This window comes from Haliaeetus leucocephalus, unplaced genomic scaffold, assembly GCF_000737465.1.
Source record: "Haliaeetus leucocephalus isolate CR32 unplaced genomic scaffold, Haliaeetus_leucocephalus-4.0 Scaffold149, whole genome shotgun sequence".
In the NCBI taxonomy this organism is placed as follows: domain Eukaryota; kingdom Metazoa; phylum Chordata; class Aves; order Accipitriformes; family Accipitridae; genus Haliaeetus; species Haliaeetus leucocephalus.
Genome location: NW_010972585.1, coordinates 529,913 through 551,515, shown reverse-complemented (window position 1 = coordinate 551,515; position 21,603 = coordinate 529,913). Strand labels below are relative to the sequence as shown.

Below are 21,603 nucleotides of genomic sequence, written 5' to 3'. Positions count from 1 at the left end.
CGATCTCATCAAAACAAGTCTTCCTTGTTTACTTCTTTGACATGTACCCCCTAAAAAGACATCTGTATTACTGTAGATAAATATTCTATATGCTGTAGAGCTTAATGGTCACATTTTTCAATTCCATCTGCACAGTCTTATTAGTTTCAATGACTTCTGAAACCAGAATAATGGTTTATATCCCCTTATAAAAGATTTTTTTCTTCACCGTAGTGTTCTAGAGTGTCAAATAGCATTGTTGGTCCTGATATTAGGACAAAATCATATCCTATATGAGGACTAACATGCTTTGAAGCAAGCAAAAACCAGTAAGTTTAAGTTGGGAGTGTCTGTATAATGATTACATGGAAAGCAGAAAGGAATCTCTATGCTCCCTTCAATTCTGTGGGTGTTCCAGTATTTGCAGAGAAAACCTCCAAAGAGAACTGCATAGGATGTTATGGCTTCTGTTCAGATATATTACTTCCGCAAAAGCATGTGCTTAACCTTACTTGCATGAGCAATCACATCCTTATTCAGATAATGACTTGAATACATACTTTGATAACTGAAGATAGGATTACTCATATGATGTGGTTTTTTATTTTGCTGAAGAGCCGACCTGGTATTCTTCCACTGCTTTGAGATCCCCCTTCACTTCCCAGAGCAGAACTCTCATCTGCAAGATCTGTTGCGAAACTCTGCATGCCCTGCCTTAAACAAGGGTTCAATCATGCTAAAAAAACAAAATGTCATGCAGTACACCTAATAAGGAATTAAACTGGTGCTGTCTGACATTAACAACCACCCTCCCCCGCTCCGAGCTCCAAGTAATTACATTATTTTGGGGTTCTTTCACACTGATGCTCCTTCTTTTGTTAGTACAAGGTCCTATCTTAAACTCCTTAGTCTTGAGTGCTGGAGACAGTAATCTATTTCTAACAAGGTACTAAAGAACAATTAAAATTAATTTTTCTACTTCCTTACCTGCCGAATAACTGATTTGAGGGTTACCCTGCTAAGAACAGTCAATGCATGTTCTGTGTTCCTTTGACTTGAGGGATTCAGGAGCTGGTCATCTGTAATCTGTATACATAAGGTAAAGAAAAGAAAAAAAGAAAAAAGCAAAAACTTAAATGCACAGTGATACTGAGCAATGCTTACAGGCTAGAATTTAATGATGATTCTAAACCACAGTGTAGCTTGATGGCTTTTAACCCCGAAAGCCAGTTCCTCCTGTCACTGATGTCCGTTGGTATTTGGTCTTTGATTCAAATGAGACCTGCATTTCCCTGAACTAATGTTACTTTTTTTCCCGGAAATAAAAAGTTTATTGATCTACAGGTACACCTTTTGTGATTTTATGCATGAATAGCTTAGAGGATGCCTTGGGGTATCCTATTCTTTAACCTGAGGAAGCATATTACTGTAAAAAAGGGAATAGCATGTGTCTATATGTTTCTAGCATTTCTGTTTGCTTGTTTTTTCCATATGGACAAAAATATGTTTAACACTAGTCATAAATTATAAAGGTAGCGTAAACAGGGTGGGTTATTTCTTTCTCTTAAATATTCATAGAATATCTAAATCCTGTCACAAGAGAGCACTGAGTTTGAGAACAAATGCTTCTGTTCCTGTGGGGCATGTTTTCCTCTCATCGCTCATAAAAAGAATTCCTTTTCATAGTTTCTTATCTGAGTCCTTAAGTTCTTTTATGGTTGTATTTGTCATCTCTATCTTAGCACAAATTTATTGTGCTGATCAACGTCTCTGGAGTTACATAATGGTTTTATGAGATAGTGGATTAGAGTTCTTATCTGTCTTAATTGCTGGTCACTATTGCACCATGACAAATGTTTTTGTCCTAAATTTGATATCATATTTTATTAGACAATCTTGCAGTTTGTTAAGGACATACTTTCTGGGTTGAATATAGGAATGAGAGCAATTATCATTAGTTTAATGATAACTAAGGAAAAATAGTAAGTAAAATCTGTTTGATATTTTGAATCTGTATTTTAAAAGTATGTGAAAAGATGTATTTTCTACTTTAACAATTCACTCCAATTTCTTTGTGCAAATTTCTGTAGTTTAAACAACTGTGTAGAAAAAAAAATAACTATGCAAACTATGTGCAGTCCGTCAGATGCTTTGGGTGGTACCCTGAATGTCTGAACAAGGGGCTGAATTCTGCCTGAAGGCTGAGGGCTTTTGTGTAATGGCTCTGTGGAAACAGAAGATGGTCTGACATCCCAGCTCTGGGATGGAGCGGAAGACTCACTGGCATTCTCCTGTATCTTTCACAGCTTATTTTTACCAACTCCTTAGGTGCAGTCACTTAGGAAGCCTCTGCAGCATTGGGCTCAGCAGCATGCAAAGCCTGTGAGTGCCTTTCACAAGGGTTTATAAAAAGGTGAGGTCACTTGCGCCATGGAGGCATGATGCCAGAAAGGTATTTGTGGCTGTGAAAAGGAGGGTCTGGGTTCATCCTGTGCCCTTTAGAAACATCTTAAAGGTGCTTGTCTGAATCCCAGAACAGGTTTACAGGGGAGAAATTAAACTCAAAGATTAAAAAAAAAAAAAAAAAAAAGTGTTGACAGAAGAACAGTCAAGCAATATCTGCATTGTTACATCTCTCTTGAAGAAAGATTAAAGCATATCTATGTACTGGTGACCTAATAATTTTGTACGAGATTCTGTACCAGGTGGAGTGTGCATTTTGGTAATATGGGGGAAGTATGTACTCATAGGAAGGAGTTTGTTTGCCCAGAATATGTGGATTTAATACAACATATGTTAACGGTTTTTTAATGTGTATTTATTATCTGCAATTATGTGCAAGAATAAAATAAAACACACATTATTTAATCTTTACACCTTTACGAAATTAATGAACTCCTATCACAACTCTGGCTTTGCTACATGCTGCCTTGTAGGAGCTGGGCTGGCGCTTCGGGATGGAGATCCCATGGTTTAGGCTGGCAAGTATCCTGTGCGTGTCTTTTCCGTGTTTGTGTTTGCAGGTGTAAACCAAGGTTTGGGTGATGTGTTAGGCGGTGACTATGACAAAATGCATGTTAAAAATGTGACATGTTTTGCATTTCAGTTGCAGGAAGAATATGATTCTTTTTTTGCCTTTATTTGTATAAACTGGCTGGGGCAGTAGTCCCTCAGACACAATCCGCAGTGACAAAAATAGCTGCAGTATTGTAGAATGGGTATGAGTTGATCAGAAAAGAGAGTAGGTCACTTATAGGAATGACAAAAGAATATAACTTGTAACCACTTGGTGTTCAGTGGATGTGAAAACTAACTTCCTCATGCAGGAATTGGAGTGGGCAGACAGTGCAAAGAAAATTAGAACTGCAGCAATTTATAGCCTTGTTCTTTGTGATTTGTCCCCTTAGCCCTTCTCAGGAACCTATTTATTTTCCACTTCCCTTAAATCTCGAATTAGTGCAAATTACTAATTTTTTTATGCATATTTTACCAATTTTACTTTTTCTGATCAAGTTACACCTATCACTTGGCTTCATCATTCGTGTTTTAATGGATTTATATGTCCTTGCCAGGTGATTTAGGTTCCTCCCTGAAAGTAGCCATAGTGAATGGTTCAAATATTTGTTTGCTAAAGTTGAGAAAATTGAGTCATCCCTGATATACTGATTTCAAGAGCACTGAGTTCGATCAAGCTGAGAAAAATCAAGCCTAAAAAGTATATACCTCAAATGGGGAAGTATCCTTCTTTTAGTATGACTGATATATAAAAATGATTGCAGAGAGGTTTGTACATAAAACCAGCTCTTTCAAAGAAATTACTAACCTAGGTTTATGAATAATCAGAAGTAATGGGGAATATCTCATTTACTGACTAACTCTTCTCTCTCTGCACTCCTGTTTAACACACAGGCTTGGATACTGCTCGGGTGTTTGTTGCAGATGAGTAAGATCTAGCCATGGAATGCTCACAGGCATCTAGTTATTAACGTTGCCTCATAATATTCCCTGTGGAGATGAAGTGACTCGCACAGGACTAAGAAAAAAACAGCACCAAGGGATGATCCTTGTGAAGATTCTCTCTAGTCTCATTGCTGGTAATGAGAATGAAAAGCGGTTTTGACTGAGGTGATCATGAACACATCAAAAGAACCAGGGATAAATGGGCAATCTCTCAGTAAATATTTTCACAAAGCTTTTCAATAGGAATGTCAGTACTGCCGGTATCTTCTTCATATTGAGATAATTCCCCCAGAAGTAAGTAAATAACACAGGAACACAGCAAAATGAGGAGCAGCTTAACCTCTTTGCTGAAATGGTAATTTGCCATGGACACTGATGCTTGACTTGATCTTTGAACTGGTTAAAGAAGTGGCGGAGAAGTGATCCGTGTCATTCATGAGATCAGAAACAGGTCAGCACTTCTGGGTTCACAGAGGGCACTTCTGCTTACCCTTACTGCTCTATTCAAGAGAGTGCAGAAAGCGAAGGGAATGCTAAGGTAAAGGGAAACACTTCTGAAGCACTGCTCAAGCTGGGTTGGTGGTGTGCTGGGATGCCACTGCCGGTCCTTGTTCAGAAACAGCTCCAAGTGCGATCAGGGCTGGGCTGTGTTAGTTCTATGCCAGAAGGCTGGCACTCTCTTCCTGAGTGACCAAATCATGACTTGCACTCAGTCAAAGGATACGAGAGCCACCATCACAGAGTTTGTCAGGAGCGTCCTCAAAATACAAATAGGTGGGTGTTGCACTTGGAATAATATTTAGCCAATTATTTGTTAGTTCAGAATGACATACTTTGCACAATACACAGAATAATATATACACAAACATCCAGGTGGTCTTTAGTAGCTGGACTGTTACGCAGAGCTTCTTGTCTGTCCTTGCGCTTTTTCCCATCTTTCACAAGAGAGCACCAACATCTACAGCAAAAAACTTCTCATATCTTGAAGGCCTCAATACAGAATGGCTGATCTTCGGTTAATCAGGGCTCTGGGAGTTAGACCAAAGAGGATCTATATTGTGCTGTTCATTTTAGGGAAGAGCAGAGGTAAGAAAAACAATGGCAGCACTAAAGAGTTGAAATTGTTTCCCCTTATAGATGCTTGCATGGATAAACAAACATTTGTGGTGGGAAGTCATGCAGCTAGATTACATAGAAAGGACAAACAAAGCTTTTTCTTCGTCCTAAAATACAGTGTACCTTATTATGGGCACTTTAGCAAAACACAGTGTGTTCAACCTTCCAAAATACTTTAGCCCATGGAAGAGTAAGAGTTTCTCAATGAAATTCCTGTAAGAGTTGGTATCCCTGGTATCCCAAACCAGCCTGCACTTCCTGAGTCTCATTCTCAAGAAAAGACACACTGGGAGTTTATATTTAAAAGAGATTTCCATATGTGAAAGGATCCTCTCCAAAGCTATTGCAGATATCCTGCAATGACTTAGAATAGTGTACATTTGACAGTCAATACACCAAGTCCATCAACAATTTCATTTCTAAACGAGCAAACCTTTCCTCTGCCTCCTTCCTGGTCTTATTCAATACCCTATTTTCAGAACGCTCAGAAAAATCAAGCAATACTATAACTTTGGCAGAATTATTCTTTGTTCCTTTCCCTGTTAAAGGGAAAAAAACATAAAGAGTATTTCTCTAAAAAGGTCAGTGATTACACATGTGTAATATATCATGGCTTTAGTTTTACAATTTAAGAACACAGCTGGGTTGGGAGGTGGGAACAGCTGGTCACATGTTGTGCACGCTGTCGCTGTATGTAGAGATGTTCTTCAGATGGCTGCTGGTCTGTATTTAAGTGGCTACGAAGAAAAGGCACCTGCTTGGAAGATCTATGGCCAGTGCTGTTCGTCAGGGCTGGAGGGGAGCGGTCAGCAAACACTGTCCTGCTGAGCCTGTTCAGGGACAAATGCTCAGGCTGTCAAATATTAGCCAAAATGTCCTGCCGGTGGCAAATGCCCTGGAGCCAAGAAACCTCGGTATACAATTTCATTCTAGTGATCCTGCAGACAGGTATGTTTTTCACAAACTTGTGTTTTTCTGCTGAAAAAGGTTAATCCAAACAGTCCTGCCTGGCTGTGCTCATTAAGCGTTTGTGGTTTAGCAGGGACTTGTTCTTCATCAGCCTCTGATGACTGCAATGACCAGGTCCACAGACGTGCTGTGTTACTGCTGTCCTAACTGCTAGCACGATTGCTCAAGCACTACGGCAGTCTTAAGGCAGCTTCAGAAACTTTCAGAATATAATTAATTGCTTGTAAGAGAGGGAAAAAGACAATATATTCTGTGCAGGACAGCGGGGCCCCTTGAGCCTCCTCTGGAGCGCACTGGGGAAATCATCAAGGAAAAGAAGTTATCGGCAGACGGCGAGGGGCACAGCTCCAGCAGTGCCCCTGGGAGAGGTGCCAGCGCTGGAGGCAGCCTTTGCCCGAGCACAAACAGCTCCTTCATTAGCAGAGGGACGCGGAGCCGGGTGCTTGGGGAGCAGCCTCGGGAAAGGGGAGCTGCCAGCAGCCCCTGCGCCCTACACCCCCGGCAACGTGCTCCATCGTCTCCCCCTCCGCTTCCCCGCGCTTCCCGGGAAAGCAACTCTTCCAGGCAGGACCGGGGGCCTCCTCCTCACCAGGTATTGCCTTCTCTCCCCACTTCTGGTTTGTGGGTTTTTTTGGACCGTATTTCTAGCCAAATTGGGAAACATTAGATGATGGAGCCCTTCTGCTGCCGTGGGCTGGGAAGCGTGCCCGCAGGGGCTGCGCGGGGATTTCGCACTGCCCCGGGGACTTTCCACCAGCTCCTTAAACTCAGGCAGGGAGGGATTTAGGTCACACGTAGAGGCGGCCATGCAGTATAAGGGCGGTGGCTGTCACGGCTGGTTGTGGTGTGAGCAGTGAGCCGCAGGATTTGGCCAGGGGGGGATTTCGGTGCCTGCTAAACCTCAGCTTCTCCCTGCTTCCACCTTCTCCCTGCACAGGGAGGCAAGGGACTCAACAGCGCTCGCCCTGCGGGGAATGAGGATCGCAGACCTCTCCGGTTTGGGAGAAAAGCAAGAGCATCGCTTGGCGCGTAGGTGCTGCTGGTGGAGGTTACTATTGCTGGTAGCTTATAGGGTGGGTATAATTTAGGAGGTATTTCCCGTGCATGCATATGCAAAAAGCTGCCTGAAAGAGGAGCTGAGGCCTCCCCGGTAGCCTCAGGGTCTCCTGTGATGGTGGCTCAGAACCACCTGGATTCTGGCAGTGGTGCTGTGTGTGCAGAAAGGCTGAGGGGATCTCAAGGAGCCTCTGGTGTCCCTCGTTCGGTGAAGAGAGAGCATCCTCACCTTCCTCCCGTGGCAGGTCCCGAATGTGCATCTCGCAGAGCAGCCCAAATGACAGAGAAGGGCCCAGGCCAGAGTCAAAAGGACAAAATCAGGGCTCCCTTCTCAGCAAAACCCCAGGAATGGATGAAGCTTCATGAGGGTCTGTAACTACCTTTAGCAAAGAGCCTGGCAAAACCCCTCTCTGGGGTCAGGCAAAGGGAAGCAACACCGAGGGTGCTTGTAAACTGGGGAAGTGAACACACAAAAGAGTGATCTGCAAAAAAAAGAAGGGAGAAAGTGCTCCATGGATGGGGATGGTGGGCGCAGCCACCCCAGTGAATGAGGAGTCCCTTCTCGTCCAGAAAGACTGGAGCCTTTGCTCCCTGGTACGATCCAATGTTTCAGCACTTAGATGTGGTGAGAGTTAGTTTAAAAACAAAAACCAAAAAACCACAGGACTTCAAAGGTAACAGGTGTTGGTTTTCTTTGGTTATTTCCTGTTGATCCATTTTCTGGTCAACAGTTCGGCTGGACTTTTTCAGCTGTTCAGCTGGGCATGTAAATATGCTCAGTTTAGTAGGTCAGCCGGGTTGCGACAGAAGCGAAGAGCGGCCGGCGTGCCGGGGAAGCACGCATGTGGAGTTGGGCCATAGGGGGAAAAGGGTATGGCGAGGGGCTGTGCCTGGAACACAAAGATGCCAAAGCAATAGTGTTCGTGCAGCTCTTCCAGCCGAGGGATGCCGGTTTCCCGGGGTCTGTGGGCCAAGAGGCTACAGCTGCAGCTGGCGGTGGGTGTGCATGTTCCTCCGTGTGTGCATGTGCGTGTGCATGTACGTGTGCTGGGGAGCAGCGTATTTGTCCATATTGACTATGTTATCCGCTGCTAGAATGATGTTAAGGGTGAAGGTTAGTGGCACTCAGTGGTGATACACAGGTATGTGAGGCAAGAAAGAATAAGGACCCCCTTGCATCACATGAAGCTGATACTGTCTCCTCAGCTGCGGGAGTGGGAAGATTGAGTCACATCACAAAACATTGCTATATTTTTTAAAATAATTTGTTCTGGCCTGGGAGGAGCGGGAGGGTGGCACGAAGCTCACGTCAGGCAGCCAGTGTCCTCTTTGCTGGAGAATTACAGCTCCAGGTGGCTCTGTCTGGCTTCTGTGCCATTCTTCTGACACCATGAAAGGACAGAGAGCTAAAGGGTACCTGACACCCTTCCCCTCCCTCCCCAACAGTTACTGCAACTGATTTGCCTTTTAAATGCCGATTTTTGGAAAAACCCTCAGCACAAGCCAGTCTGAGGAGGTGGGAAGCGTCACCCCGCTGGCATTGAGCTGGCCTGCCACATCAGCTGAAAATAGTTTCTCCTCCTGCGCCCTCCCAGCAAGGTGCAGGGCTCCCTGCCGGGGCAGAGCCGCAGGTGAGCCTTGCGCTCGTGGCGGCGTCAGTGGCTCTGCAAAGCCCAAGCTGTGCTTGCACGTACAAGCACACGTAGCCTCCGCTTTGCACCCCGGTGATTTTTGGCACGTTAGCACGTTCAGGCTGGATGCGCTGCTGGATTGCAGCAGAAAGTGCTAGAAAAACGGTGTGTATGACGGGTGCCTGTCACGGCCTTCCGAGCCATTCCCGCAGGCTCCAGCACCGTCAGCAGCCCCTTTCCACCCTCACTGGCTTTTGCAACATTGGGATCAGTTGATATCGAACTGCCTCATCTGCGAAAATCCCATCCGAATTGGGAAGGCTTGTGAAACCTGAACCTCCGCCAAGCCACAGCTCCCCTTTCTTCCCCAGCAGGGGGGAGGTCAGTCAGGAAATTCAATCTTCACCATGGTCCAAGGGCTTCAGCGAACCAGAGCACATGTCTGGCAGACGCATAATGTACCCAGCGCATATGTTCCAGCAGGACTGTGGTCGTCCACGGACTGCTGGGAGGCTCACTGGGCATGCTGACAGCCTCACGCGATTTCCACAGCTGCCAGCGCTGAGTGAGGTTTGTTAATAAAAATGTGTTTAAGACCTTTCTCAAAGCCAGTTTTCCTAACAAAAGGAATTTCAGCATTACTAAAACTCCCCCAATTTCTTTTTACTCTTTTTTTTTTTTCCTTTCTGTGTGGTTTTTGTTTTTGTTTTTAACAACAATTACCAGTACAAAATATTCTGGAGATTATGGTAAGGAAGCATACACCATCCATGCTCTGACCCTCCGCAGGTGTTCCCAGTGCCGGTGGCTGAGGCAGCCTGGGGCAATGGTAGAGCTGAGGGGTGCAGGTCCCATTCAAATCAGCGTTTTATCAGATTGGGTTTGGGAGTGACAGCAGTGCAGGCCAGTGGTTCTGGATCAGGATTCATCTTTACCCTTGCACTGTGTCCTCTTTCCCTGCTGTGTGGACACTTATAGTCAGCTTGTGAAAGATGTAATAATTAACAAACAGGAAGAAACATAAGCATCTCCCTGAGAGGAAGAAAAGGGGCTGTAACAACCCTTGGCTGCAATGCAGAAGGAATGCAATGATGGGCAACAGTGTCTGCTCCTCTATCCCTTCCTACATAGTAGGGATATCAAATTTTAAGTAGTAAAACCTCAGGGGTAAGTGAGAAGCTGTGTGAAGGGTTATGAGCAAGGATCTCATAAATAAACCTGACCTATCATAATCCCACACAGTCTGTCTTGCCTAAACTTGCATCAAAGATGCCAAAAGCCACAGGAAGATGGGAAGTTAGCCCATCCTTATAACTGCAGGCACTGCTTTCTAGAAAAGGTTCTCGGAAAGCAGCTAGTGAGGCTGGATTTCTACGGTCAACGAAGAGCAACTCCTCGAGGAGAAAGCAAGACTGTAAGGGAGCAAGAGCAAAGGTCCATATCACTCAGCATCCACTCCAAGAGTGAATACTGGTGATACTCCAGGAAAATGTAAGAGCCATAGGCAAAGGAGATTCTCCCCTACATCCCTGCTCAGCTTTTGGCAGTAACCCTCGAAGGAGTGCCCGAGCCAGCAGGTGCACCCCGACTCGCCTGTTTCAAACCTGCTGAAGGATTTATCACCCCTGATGTTGCCCAGTCTCCTTTGGGCCCATTTAGTTCCTGACTTTGGGGAGTTTGCAAGACACACTGAGTTGCAGGGTTCAGTTGTGCTTTGTGCCCCCACCGGTGTGAAACCTGTTACCTGGCCGTGGTCAGACAGATAGGCTGGTACCTCACTGGGACGGGCAGCCAGGTGATTGTCAACCAGGAGCTGTGTGCCACTCACCAGTGCAGGTGCCAAGATGCAAAACTTGGCCGGGACAAGGGAAAACAGAGATGCTGCACCTCCTGGAGTAGCCATCAGCAGTTGAAGATACTGAGGAGTAGAGTGGAGCTGCTCTGGGATATAAAGCAGGTTATAAAGCAAGGCAGAGAGAAGCAAATACAGAGGCTCTTGGGGTAGTGAGGCTAGCTGGCTCCTGGGGACCACTGTGTGCTGCCAGGAGAGCGTGGCAGACTCAGATGTCCATGAATCTGTCCAAGGGCAGTGGTCACGCTGGCAGGTATGGGGCCAAGGATGGGTTGGAGAGCTCAGGTCACTAGGGACACAAAATGCCCCAGGGTACAGGTAGCTTCTCTTCCCACAGTCCTCCCACCAAGGCATCGTGGGATCCAATTTTTGGATGTGGGAGTGTAAACAGCCAGGCTGTACCTTGTGAAACTATGCACTGTGTTTAATAGCTAAAATTCATGTTTTGTAGGACAGAGCTAAGCAGGTAACCCAGTCCTCAGGGTCGGAGGGAGAGCCCTACGCAGCAGCGGAACTAAGACGCATGTTAAGAAAAACATCTTCCACAATGCGCTGGACCCTTTGCTCTGCATAATCAATTTGCTTCCTATGCAATTTCCTTCTGCTGCCCAGGCAGTGACAGACCTCATTGCTGGATGTTCAGACAACCTTTTTGCTCATGGTGCCTAAAAGCCAGTTTCCCCAGAGCTCCAGCTCTTGCCCCTGACACAATGGAAAATTGACGGGTGCCTCACTCCCTTGGGTTTTATTGAAAAAACCTTGCCCCACGTTGCTACAGCCCGAACATCAGTGCTATACATACAGATTGCTCTCTTGCCCTTTGCTCTTGTGCTGAGAATAGGGCAGGGACTCTTGAAATGCTTTAGAAAAATTTGTCTTCATATCAAAGGCTGATGATTTTTTTGATCTTCACCTTAGTCTTGCTTGTATGCAGCAGTTAGTCTTCAATTAGCTGCCCCAGGGGGGGTTATGTTACATCTTGCGTGGGTATTTCATAGCCTGACGAGGGTGTCCAGCAGGGATATTGGTGATACGGGATATGTTACTTCCAAATGCAGGTAGGTACCTCTCCTCTGGCTCTGCACCCTGGCGATGGCAGCACCCAAGGTCGCAGTGGTTGGCGCGGGAGTCATCGGCCTGTCCACAGCGCTGTGCATCACGGAGACTTGCCCCAGCTGCTCTGTGACGGTCCTTTCAGACCAGTTCAGCCCCAACACGACGAGTGATGTTGCAGCCGGGATGCTCATCCCTCACACCTACCCAGGTGCGTGCAACTCGGCGTGCTGGTGCCCGTGGCACCTCATACGGCTGCGTGCCCAGGTGTGCAGCGATGCACAGACATTCAGGAAGAAAAGTGCAATGACCTGTGTTCCCCATCTGTCCCGTCTCCTTGACACTGGCTTCTCTTCTTTGCATTATTCCTCTCTGCATGTTTGCTTTTGTTTATATGCAGGCACACCAATCCACGTGCAGAAGCAGTGGTTCAAAGAGACCTTCACTTTCCTTTTTGCCATCAGCAACTCACCTGAGGCATCAGAGGCTGGCATTCACCTGGTCTCTGGGTAAGAACAGCCCCCCCTTGGGCAGCCTTTGGTATGTTTGTGCTGTTTGCTGGAGCAGGCAGAGAGGTTTTCCTTGCTGGAGTTCAGGCGTATTCCCTTCATGGAGTAGCTCTTATAACCGTATTCCCAAGAAACTGCATTGCAATTGCTCAGATAAAATGTATTTTCAAGCAAAATTAATGCATAGGTGTGCACAGAGAAACGATTCAAGACTGGCCGGCACCAAATGTCTTTTAATAGCTAATGTTTTCCATACTGTCATCTACCAGTTGCTGGCAGCAGGGGTGGTCTCCATAGGGATGGGACTGCAGGATCTTCCAGCTTCAGCAACTAGGTATAAGGATGCAATAGGCGGGGAGGGGAGTTGTTGGGGGTGTTTCATGCTGCCTATTATGCACACAGAAATTTGCCTTTTGCGAGTGTTGAGGCTGGCCACTCTGTAGCTTTATGGGTACCCAAAAAAATGTGACCAGGTGTACAAGTGGCCCTACACAAAGGTCCAGCTAGGGTGGCCACAGCTATGGTGGGGACACTGTGTGAGGGGATTTTGTACTTCTACAGTTGGAAGTACATACAGTATAGCTGGAAGAACTCTCTCTGGTTTATTTACCCAGGTGTGTCACTCTCAAGCTTGGCTTTGGCAGCCCTCTGCCTGTTTGCCAAGGCGGGTATTGCAGTAGCAGGCAGCAATGTTTCCCTGTTGTTGTTACCTTTGCAGAGCTGCACTGATGAGTGGGAACAGGTTCCTGAGTTCCTGGGTTTGTGCTAAGATTGCCGTGACACGTAACATGGCAGAGCAATAGCAGCTAAGTTTTGCAGCTTTTTCTCTGTATCCTTTAGGTGGCAGGTCTTTAAAAACACTCCCAAGGAAGAGTTACCTTTCTGGTCAGATGTCGTCCTGGGATTTCGACCAATGTCCGAAGCAGAACTCCAAAAGTTTCCGGAACACCGATTTGGTCAGGCCTTTACGACACTGAAATGTGACTGTCCACCCTACCTGCTGTGGCTGGAGAAAAGGTTGGTTTTGCTGCAGGTTGGGCATGCAGAGAAAAACCCAGGCAGAGGGACTGAGGGCAACCTAGAGACTCCTTGAGAGCCTTAGGTTTGGACCAAACTAGAAAAGGGCTGTTTCTCACCAGGGAAAATGCAGCAAGCACAAGAAATAAATACCCAATTTTTCCAAAATGTGAAAGACCCCATTTTTGCAATGTTCACTTTCTACCACTGTGGCTGTACAGTGGGGCTTAGCGTGGGAGCACCTCTGGGCATCGGACCGACACAGCCACAGGGGCCACGGTTGGCCAGCCAGACCTTGAAGGTACATCAGGAGCGTGCCAAGTCCTAAGAAAACCTGTGGGTGCTCCTCATTTGTCAAACTTCCCAAATAATATCCCTCTGTTCTTGAAGATACGTCCAGCCCCTGGGACAATAAGCATCTCTGGGAAGATGTCTTACCAGAAGATTTTGCACTGAAGAGGTAGCGGGACCAATTAATCTCAAATTTGGTCAACAACTGGAGTAATTTCTTAATCCAGTCAGGTGAAAAAAGGTCAAATAGCATCATCTTGCAACAAACCTTTTGGAAACGTTAGCCTGCCTAAGATGGGTGATGTACCCACTCCAAGGAGTCGTGGCTTCAGAGTTCGTGCCTGGATTGACATGAAAGTTAGAAAATTTGCCAATTTGCCAATTTCCAGGTTTCCCCAAAATACATGGATTTTGGAGAACTGTAGGAGAGTCAGGATGCAGATCTAAAAAGCTTCTGACACCTGGGATATGCATTTAATCCATTTAAGTACCCCTAAAGTGAGCAAATAGCTGTCTCCGCTTGAGAGAAAGTGATAGGCTGCAAGCTGATTTGAGGTTAAGTAAAGAGACGTGTACTGACACCATGGTACAAATTGCCAGCTCAGCCAGTTGCTTGGATGCCTTTCATCTCACTGCAAAATGTGAAAAAAAACGTTTCTTGTTCTAGCAGCCAGCCGGGCTGGGAGTACTCCAGTGGCACCAGTGCCACGTGAGCTCTATGCTGTCTCCTCGGTGCGCACGGTCTGTCATGTTTCATTGCCTCACCGAATCGGAAATTTCTGCTGAAGCACAACTAAGTTGTACAACCCATTTAGTATCTGCCGTGTGATTTCTGCTCTCTCCTTATTCCTGCTATAGCCTTCTTATTTCTCCAAGGATGTAGTCGAATAAGATGATCAAACTCATTTTCTTTCTCTTCTCTCTGGTGATGAGAAATGAGAGCATATTAAACATGTAACTAATTCTCAAACCCCTAGTGACTTGAGCAGTATTTATAGACCATTCTCTTGGCAATCCACAAGGAAAATTGGTTTTGTGCCCACCTTGCTGGTCCAAAAATGGACTTCAGGAATTTTTTCCTGCTTGCTTGCCTGAATTCAGGAGTTTTCAGCAGGTTTTTTTATTGGTGTATTTTTTTATGGCATGATGGCAGAGTCCCAATTACAATGCTTAGGAGCTCTCCCAGCAATTTGCCCAGCCAGAGCTGCTGCACGAGACCTCCCCTCTTCTTCCCAGCCAGCCTGAGTGTCCTGCTGCACCCAAACCCCAGTCCCCAGAGCATCAGCTGTGCCCCGCATCCTCGGCTCACTCTTTGTGAGTGCTTTGTAGGAAACCACTACCTTTGCAGTGGGGTTGATCACTTTGCCAGCTGCCGGAGTATTGCAAAGGACAGGATTCCCCACTTAATGTATTGTCATCACAGACCTGTCTCCTGACTTGCTCATGCTAAGATCCCCGCTAAATACCCCCAGCTGACTGGATGCAGCAGACAGCATCCATCTCACACCAATGTTTTTCCCCAGGGAAAGGCTTCGAGCTTCAGGCAAGTTCAGGGTGGAATATGGCTTGAAACTGAGCTCAAAGATGAACCTCAAGAAGGGGTGAATTTTGCTGAAGAGCAGACATGGATGTATAGTGCTCTGTGCTGTCCTGGGTGACTCCTGGCTGCTCCTCTAGAAGGGTATGGGTCTCCTGGGGGTCCCATGCCACATCTGCCCAGCTTGCGGGGACATCTTGGGTACCCCAGGGCTTCGCACATGGCACTAGATGACTAAGTGGTGCCTAATATCAGGGGGGTGAGTTGGGAATGAATGCGACGGTGTGTAACAGGCACGTTAAAGGGGGTGTAGTATGATAGTGTTGTCACTAGCAGAAGTAAGTTGGGGAATAAGTCTGATATTTTTCAGCTTGCTTGAGCTGTTAAAGCTTGGTATGGTTATAGAAATGAATCAATGAGACCACGAGGAGCTGACTGTCTGCCTAGGGTCTTATGCCAGACCCTTCTCTAATACTGATCGACTTGCTGTATCTTTTCCAGCCCAAACAAGCTAAACAATAGCTTTGATCTGACAAAATCAGACAAATCACAAACAGAAACCCTGTGACATTTTCTTTGCTTTTTGTCCCATCTGTTTGGTTTAGATCGGTATGTTAAAGGCAATCTATCTCATTTACTTAATGTGCATAATAATTGTGTGAGGGTTTAGGGATTTCTTTTCTGCCTCACTTCTGGAGTCTTTTTGTAGGTTGAAAGCAGCCGGCGTCCAGATGCACACCAGAAAAGTTACAGACTTGTGGGACCTGCACAGCGAATATAATGTCGTCGTCAACTGCGCGGGCATCGGAGCCCACCAGCTGGTGGGGGACGAGAAGCTCTTCCCCGTCAGGGGACAAGTACTCAAGGTTCATGCTCCTTGGGTGAAAAACTTCATCCGGGACGGGGATGGCTTAGCTTACATCTACCCGGGGATACACAGGGTAACCCTAGGGGGAACCAGGGAAAAGGGGAGCTGGAGTCTCTCCCCTGATCCTGGCACTACCAAAGACATCTTTGACAGATGTTGCTCCCTTGAGCCCTCACTGCGGGGAGCTCAGGATATCAAGGTGAAGGTGGGCCTGAGGCCATCCCGGCACTGCGTGAGACTGCAGAGAGAGGTCTTGAGCCGAGGAGGAGTTAAGCTCCTGGTGGTCCACAACTATGGGCACGGGGCAGGTGGCTTTTCGGTGCAGAGGGGCACAGCCAAAGAGGCTGCTCGCTTGGTGGGAGAGTGCATTGCTACCCTGCCAGGCTCCTCATCGAGGGCCAAGCTTTGAATCCCAGAGGCTACTTTCACATTTACAACAGGATAGTATTGCATCTCCTAGTAGCAGCTTTGGACTTTTATTCTATTACTGAGTAGAAGGAACCTAAGACAGCAGCTTGTGCCATTGCAGATGCTCGGTGGTATCTCACCTGGCATGACGGGTTGATCCAAGTATTAGTCCAGCTGTCCTTCTGCTCTGTCTGGCATTGTTTCTACCCTGGGCATTTCTCCTAGCCTCATGTTAAGGAGAAGGCAAGATGGTAAATATTCTTCACATGACAGGGATCAGATTGCTGCAGTATAATACAAATAACATCAATTTAGTACTTCTTCATCTGCATCCAAAGGGTATTGGATGCCCTAGGTTCATATTCGGTAAGAACTAGTTCTCTCCTCTTGTACCAAATCTAATCTAGTATTGCCCTTGCTCCCAGCATCTTACTACTAAACTTTACCATTTTCCATATGATTTACAAGGAAAAGAAAACCCCATGCAGTGCTGCATTACAGTGGTCCAGGTCAGCTCTTACAGAAAGCAACAGTAGGTCACTGTCATGCACAGGGACCATGCAAGCAGGATTTTAAGAGAAGATCTGTGACACTGATCACTGCATTTGCTCATATGACTCCTCAGGGAACTTAACACAAAGTTTCTGCGAGAGGAAGTTGCCCATATGAGCTACAGTTTTGTGCATCTTTTCTCACGCTTGTTTACAAATCTTTTTTTTTTTTTCTCAGAGCCTCTCAGGGTTTGCTCTCAGACACAGATTATTCCCCCCCACCCCATAGCAGCATTGACATGGCCTGTGTTCTACAGAAGAGGATTTTTCAGGATGGGCTAAGGAGTGCAAACATCTCTTTTCTACTTCGCATGAGCACTGGCTGCTTTTCTTGCGACAGCTGATACGAATAAACCAGTGACAAACCAACAAGGATCTTAACACCAGCCGCAGTTTCATAAGGGAGAGAAGAGCCATTTAAGGCTAAAACACTCCAAAGACAAATTTGTCTGTAACTGGACATGAGCAAGCTCCTCTGCTGTAAGGTAGCTGAGCCACCGAAGCCCAGATCCTCACTTCATGGCAGAGGCTGAGCTGGGCTTTACACTCCCCTCAGCAGTTCAAGCCCTTTGATGTGGCTGAAGATAGTCACTCCCCAAAGTTGGAGCTTACCCTCAAAGTATAGGTCTGACTGTTAGCGATTAAACCACTCATTAGCTCTTAAATGGCTCATTCAAGAGTGTTAGCATCCACTTTTGTCTAGGTTTTTTTGTCCTTACAGCTACAAAACAAATCAAACTCCTTCAAGAATTCACATGGCTAAGATGAACGGATAAGTAAAGTTCTAATAATGGAGAAAAGGTCACTTCTGTAGTGTTTCCTTTCATAAACAAGGGGTTTTCTTTGATTTGGGATGGCCTGACAGGGCCAAGAAAGGCCACATTCAGACATCAGCTCCTGCTGTTCTCAGCGGGGATGAGGACAGTTATCCTTTGCAAGGGACAGCTGTCAGAAGAAACATCACCAAATTAAATTGTAGGGACAGCTGTCAGAAGAAACATCACCAAATTAAATTGTAGGTCAATAAGCACCTGGGATCAGCCTAAGCCAGCCCTGCCTTCAATAGCCTTGCCCTCCTCTCCCCAGCTCTGAAGGCTAATTTTGCATTCCTTCCCCCATCGTTTGTCCTTTCCAGCAGTACGAGAGGACAGAGCTGCTGCTTTTGGCAGTAGTGTTGGCGTAGGGTTTGTCAAACTGCAGCTTTGCCCTCAGCTAACATTGAACATAGTAATACATGGAAAAAGAACATGAGAATGGGCTATTTTTTCTTAATCTTGATTTTAATCTTGAAAAGTAACAAACAGTGTATCTTATCCTGGAGCAAGAAACACTACTAATGCTAATGGGATGTTCATAGCTCCACGAGAGCCCCAGAGCTCTGGTTGTGTGCTTCTGCTCTGCAGGGTGGCAGGGTTTCTTCTAATATACTTCTAAAAGTTGTCTGGTTGACAAAAAATGTCAAAATAGGTTCAGCTGCAAGGCCCATCAGTCTGGTGTCCTATCTCTGGCCATGGCCAGCAGTGGAGAGGGCCACCTCCAGCCATTCCTGGCCCAGGGGCTTCCTCAGCTGAGGGGTAGCTTAATGTTTCATGGCCCTCAGATGATTTATCTTCCACACATTTGTCGACTTGCTTCTGAAACCATGTATGGTGCTTTTGTAGTCCCCGACATCTTGTGACAACAGGTTCTGTAAAAGGAGACATTTCCTTGCCCAGAAGCAGAGCTCCTTGCCTTTATCTTTGTCTTGAACCTGGAAACATAATTCGATGCCCCTTTCTTGCCTCTTATGAGAAGTGGTGACTAATGATTCTCCATGATCCTTCTTGAATTTATAATGCTGCACCATACTCCCTCTCGGAACCCTCTTTCCCACCTTGAAGAATCTTGGTTTATGTAGCTGCTACCCACATAAAGTCATCCCATATCTTTGGTATTCCTTGTTGCCCATCTTTATACCTTTTCTCACTCTAACATACCCTTTTCGAGATGGAGGGACCAGAACTGCACACAGTACTCATGATAGAGGATGAACCTTGTATTCAATTAATTACATCTCTCTTCCCTTCCTAATAATTTCTTACATTTAATTGCTTTATAGTCACTAACAAGCTTTTAACTGACATTTGAATAGAACTACCTAATTGCAAGATATCTGTCTTGAATGGTACTAGCTGGTTCAGAGGCCATTGCTGAGGCTGGGTAATGAGGGGGTCTTCCTCCCAACTCAGCCATGTGTTTTTCTCTGCTGTTATCCACGCTGGATTTCACCTGCCAGTACTTTGCTCAGGCTCACGAGATGGTTTTTGCAGGTCCTTACAGGCAGTTTGCATTTTACTCCCTTGAATAAGCTGGTACCACCAGCAGACCAAGCCACTTCACCATTTACTGCCTGACTGATGGGTCTGTGGGTTAGCTTTGGCCCTACCACGGATCCCTCTAAGATGTCATTGGTGACTTCTCTCCACTGTGAAAAACAGCTGATTTATCCTTACCTTGTCTCTCTATGCTACATGCAGTCGCTGACTCATGAGAGAATCTTCCATCTTATCCCATGCCAGATTAGCTTCTTTATGAGCCCTTGGTGACAGATGTTATTAATGGTTTTCCAGAAGCTGAGCAGATCATACCGAGTGGATTGCTCTAGTCTGCAGCTTCACTGTTTCCTCTGAAGCCATAAGAGGGTGGTGAAGCACAGTTTCATCGCTCCTCACTGCAAAGCTCTGCCAATTCTTCCCTCTTAGTCCATACCTGTCCTTGCAACTATTCTATTACCATGACTTTTACCGTTTGCCTGCCATGGGTGTCAGGTTTAGTGGTTTGCATTTCTCTAGATCCCTCACAGCACTTAAAAGAAAACAGTGTCACATGCCATCCTCTTTTTTCTTCGGCTGTTTTAAGTAAAAGGTTATACACCTGTACTGGGTTTGTGTGGCAAGGTTTTGGTAGCGGGAGGGGGCAGTTACAGGGGTGGCTTCTGTGAGAAGCTGCCAGAAGCTTCCCCCATGTCCGACAGAGCCAATCCCAGCCGGCTCCAAGACGGACCCACTGCTGGCCAAGGCCGAGCCCATCAGCGATGGTGGTAGCGCCTCTGGGAGAACAGATTTTAAAAGGGGAGAAAAAAAACCCTGCGCAATTGAATATGGAGAGAGTGAGAACATGTAAGAGCAACAGCCCTGCAGACCCCCAGGTCAATGAAGAGAGAGGGGAGGAGGTGCTCCAGGCACCAGAGCAGAGATTCCCCTGCAGCCCGTGGTGATGAAGACCATGGTGAGGCAGGCTGTCCCCCTGCAGCCCAGGGAGGTCGACAGGGGAGCAGATCTCCATCTGCAGCCCGGGGAGGACCCCACGCCGGAGCAGGTGGGTGCCCGAAGGAGGCTGTGACCCCGTGGGAAGCCCACGCTGGAGCAGGCTCCTGGCAGGACCTGTGGCCCCGTGGGGGACCCACGCTGGAGCAGTCTGTTCCTGAAGGACTGCAGCCCGTGGAAGGGACCCACGCTGGAGCAGTTCATGAAGAACTGCAGCCCGTGGGAAGGACCCATGTTGGAGAAGTTTGTGGAGGGCTGTCTCCCGTGGGAGGGACCGCACGCTGGAGCAGGGGAAGAGCGTGAGGAGTCCTGCCCCCGAGGAGGAAGGAGCGGCAGAGACAACATGTGATGAACTGACCCCAACCCACATTCTCCTGCGCCACTGGGGGGTAGGTAAAGAATCTGGGAGTGAAGCTGTGCCCAGGAAGAAGGGAAGGCTGGAGGGACGGTTTTTTGAGATTTGGTTTTATTTCTCATTACCCTACTCTGGTTGACTGGCAATAAATTAAGTTAATTTTCCCCAAGCTGAGTCTGTTTTGCCTGTGATGGTAATTAGTGAGTGATCTCTCCCTGTCCTTATCTCAACCCAGGAGCCCTTTGTTATATTTTCTCTCCCCTGTCCAGCTGAGGGGGGGGGTGGTGATAGAGTGGCTTTGGTGGGCGCTGGGGGTCCAGCCAGAGTCAACCCACTACACCACCAGCCCTAATAGTGCAGTAATTTCCCATTAACATTCCTTAAAACCCCACAAACAAGTAACATCTGCTTCTCAGGAATTTGTTACTATCCCTCACATCTATTTGTTCTAAAACCTCACCTAATGGCCCTTCAGTCTGAGGCAGCTTCTCTGCATTATCGCCTTAACAAATGGCTCTGCCACGGGAATTTCACTAAGCTTTTCTACACCGAACGTGGACACAAGTAATCTGTTTCGCTGTTGTGTTAGGGCTTGTTTTCTCTCAAACTCCTTTGCCACCCTGATCGTCTGCTGACTGCACACCCTGGTCACCTGCAGAACTCTCCGGCAGGCTCCCTGCTCCTGCTGGGGGAGAGGAAGCTTTTTGGCTATTAGTGAGTTATCTCCTCAAAATCTTTTTTAGTCTGCCTTTCTGTTTCTGCTTTTAATTTGACAGAGTTCATGTCCTTTTCCTCATTTGGACAGGATCTATTCTGGTTCTTTCCCATGTAATTTTTATCATGCTATTACAATAAGCCATTAATTATCTTTCTTCTGGAATGTCTCTGATATTTCAATACTCTTATATAAAAATCAAGCATTTTAGACCCATATCCTATTTTCAGACTTATAGCAAATAGAAACAAGCTTACATTCAGCCTGATTGCTCCAGCTCCTGTGCCCTGTTAAAAGGGGCTTTATTTGTCCAGATTGCGCCTTGCTGTTTCCTGCTTACTTATGGTTATAAAGAGGTCAAAATGGCACCTTTAAGGTCTTGCCATCATGAACTCCTGCTCCTCTCTGCCTGCTCACTTCCGCCACCCCCC

General features: G+C 46.5%; 1 protein-coding gene across 1 annotated transcript; it reads left to right on the top strand.

Annotated features, from left to right (window-relative positions):
• Nucleotides 1–6,519: 6,519 nt before the first annotated feature.
• DDO (D-aspartate oxidase) lies at nucleotides 6,520–16,247 on the top strand. Its single transcript, XM_010561650.1, has 6 exons — nucleotides 6,520–6,616; nucleotides 7,633–7,634; nucleotides 11,626–11,827; nucleotides 12,017–12,125; nucleotides 12,966–13,142; nucleotides 15,680–16,247. Exons 3-6 carry the CDS (start codon nucleotides 11,656–11,658, stop codon nucleotides 16,245–16,247), a joined length of 1,026 nt encoding a protein of 341 aa, XP_010559952.1. The 5' UTR covers nucleotides 6,520–6,616; nucleotides 7,633–7,634; nucleotides 11,626–11,655.
• Nucleotides 16,248–21,603: the final 5,356 nt, after the last annotated feature.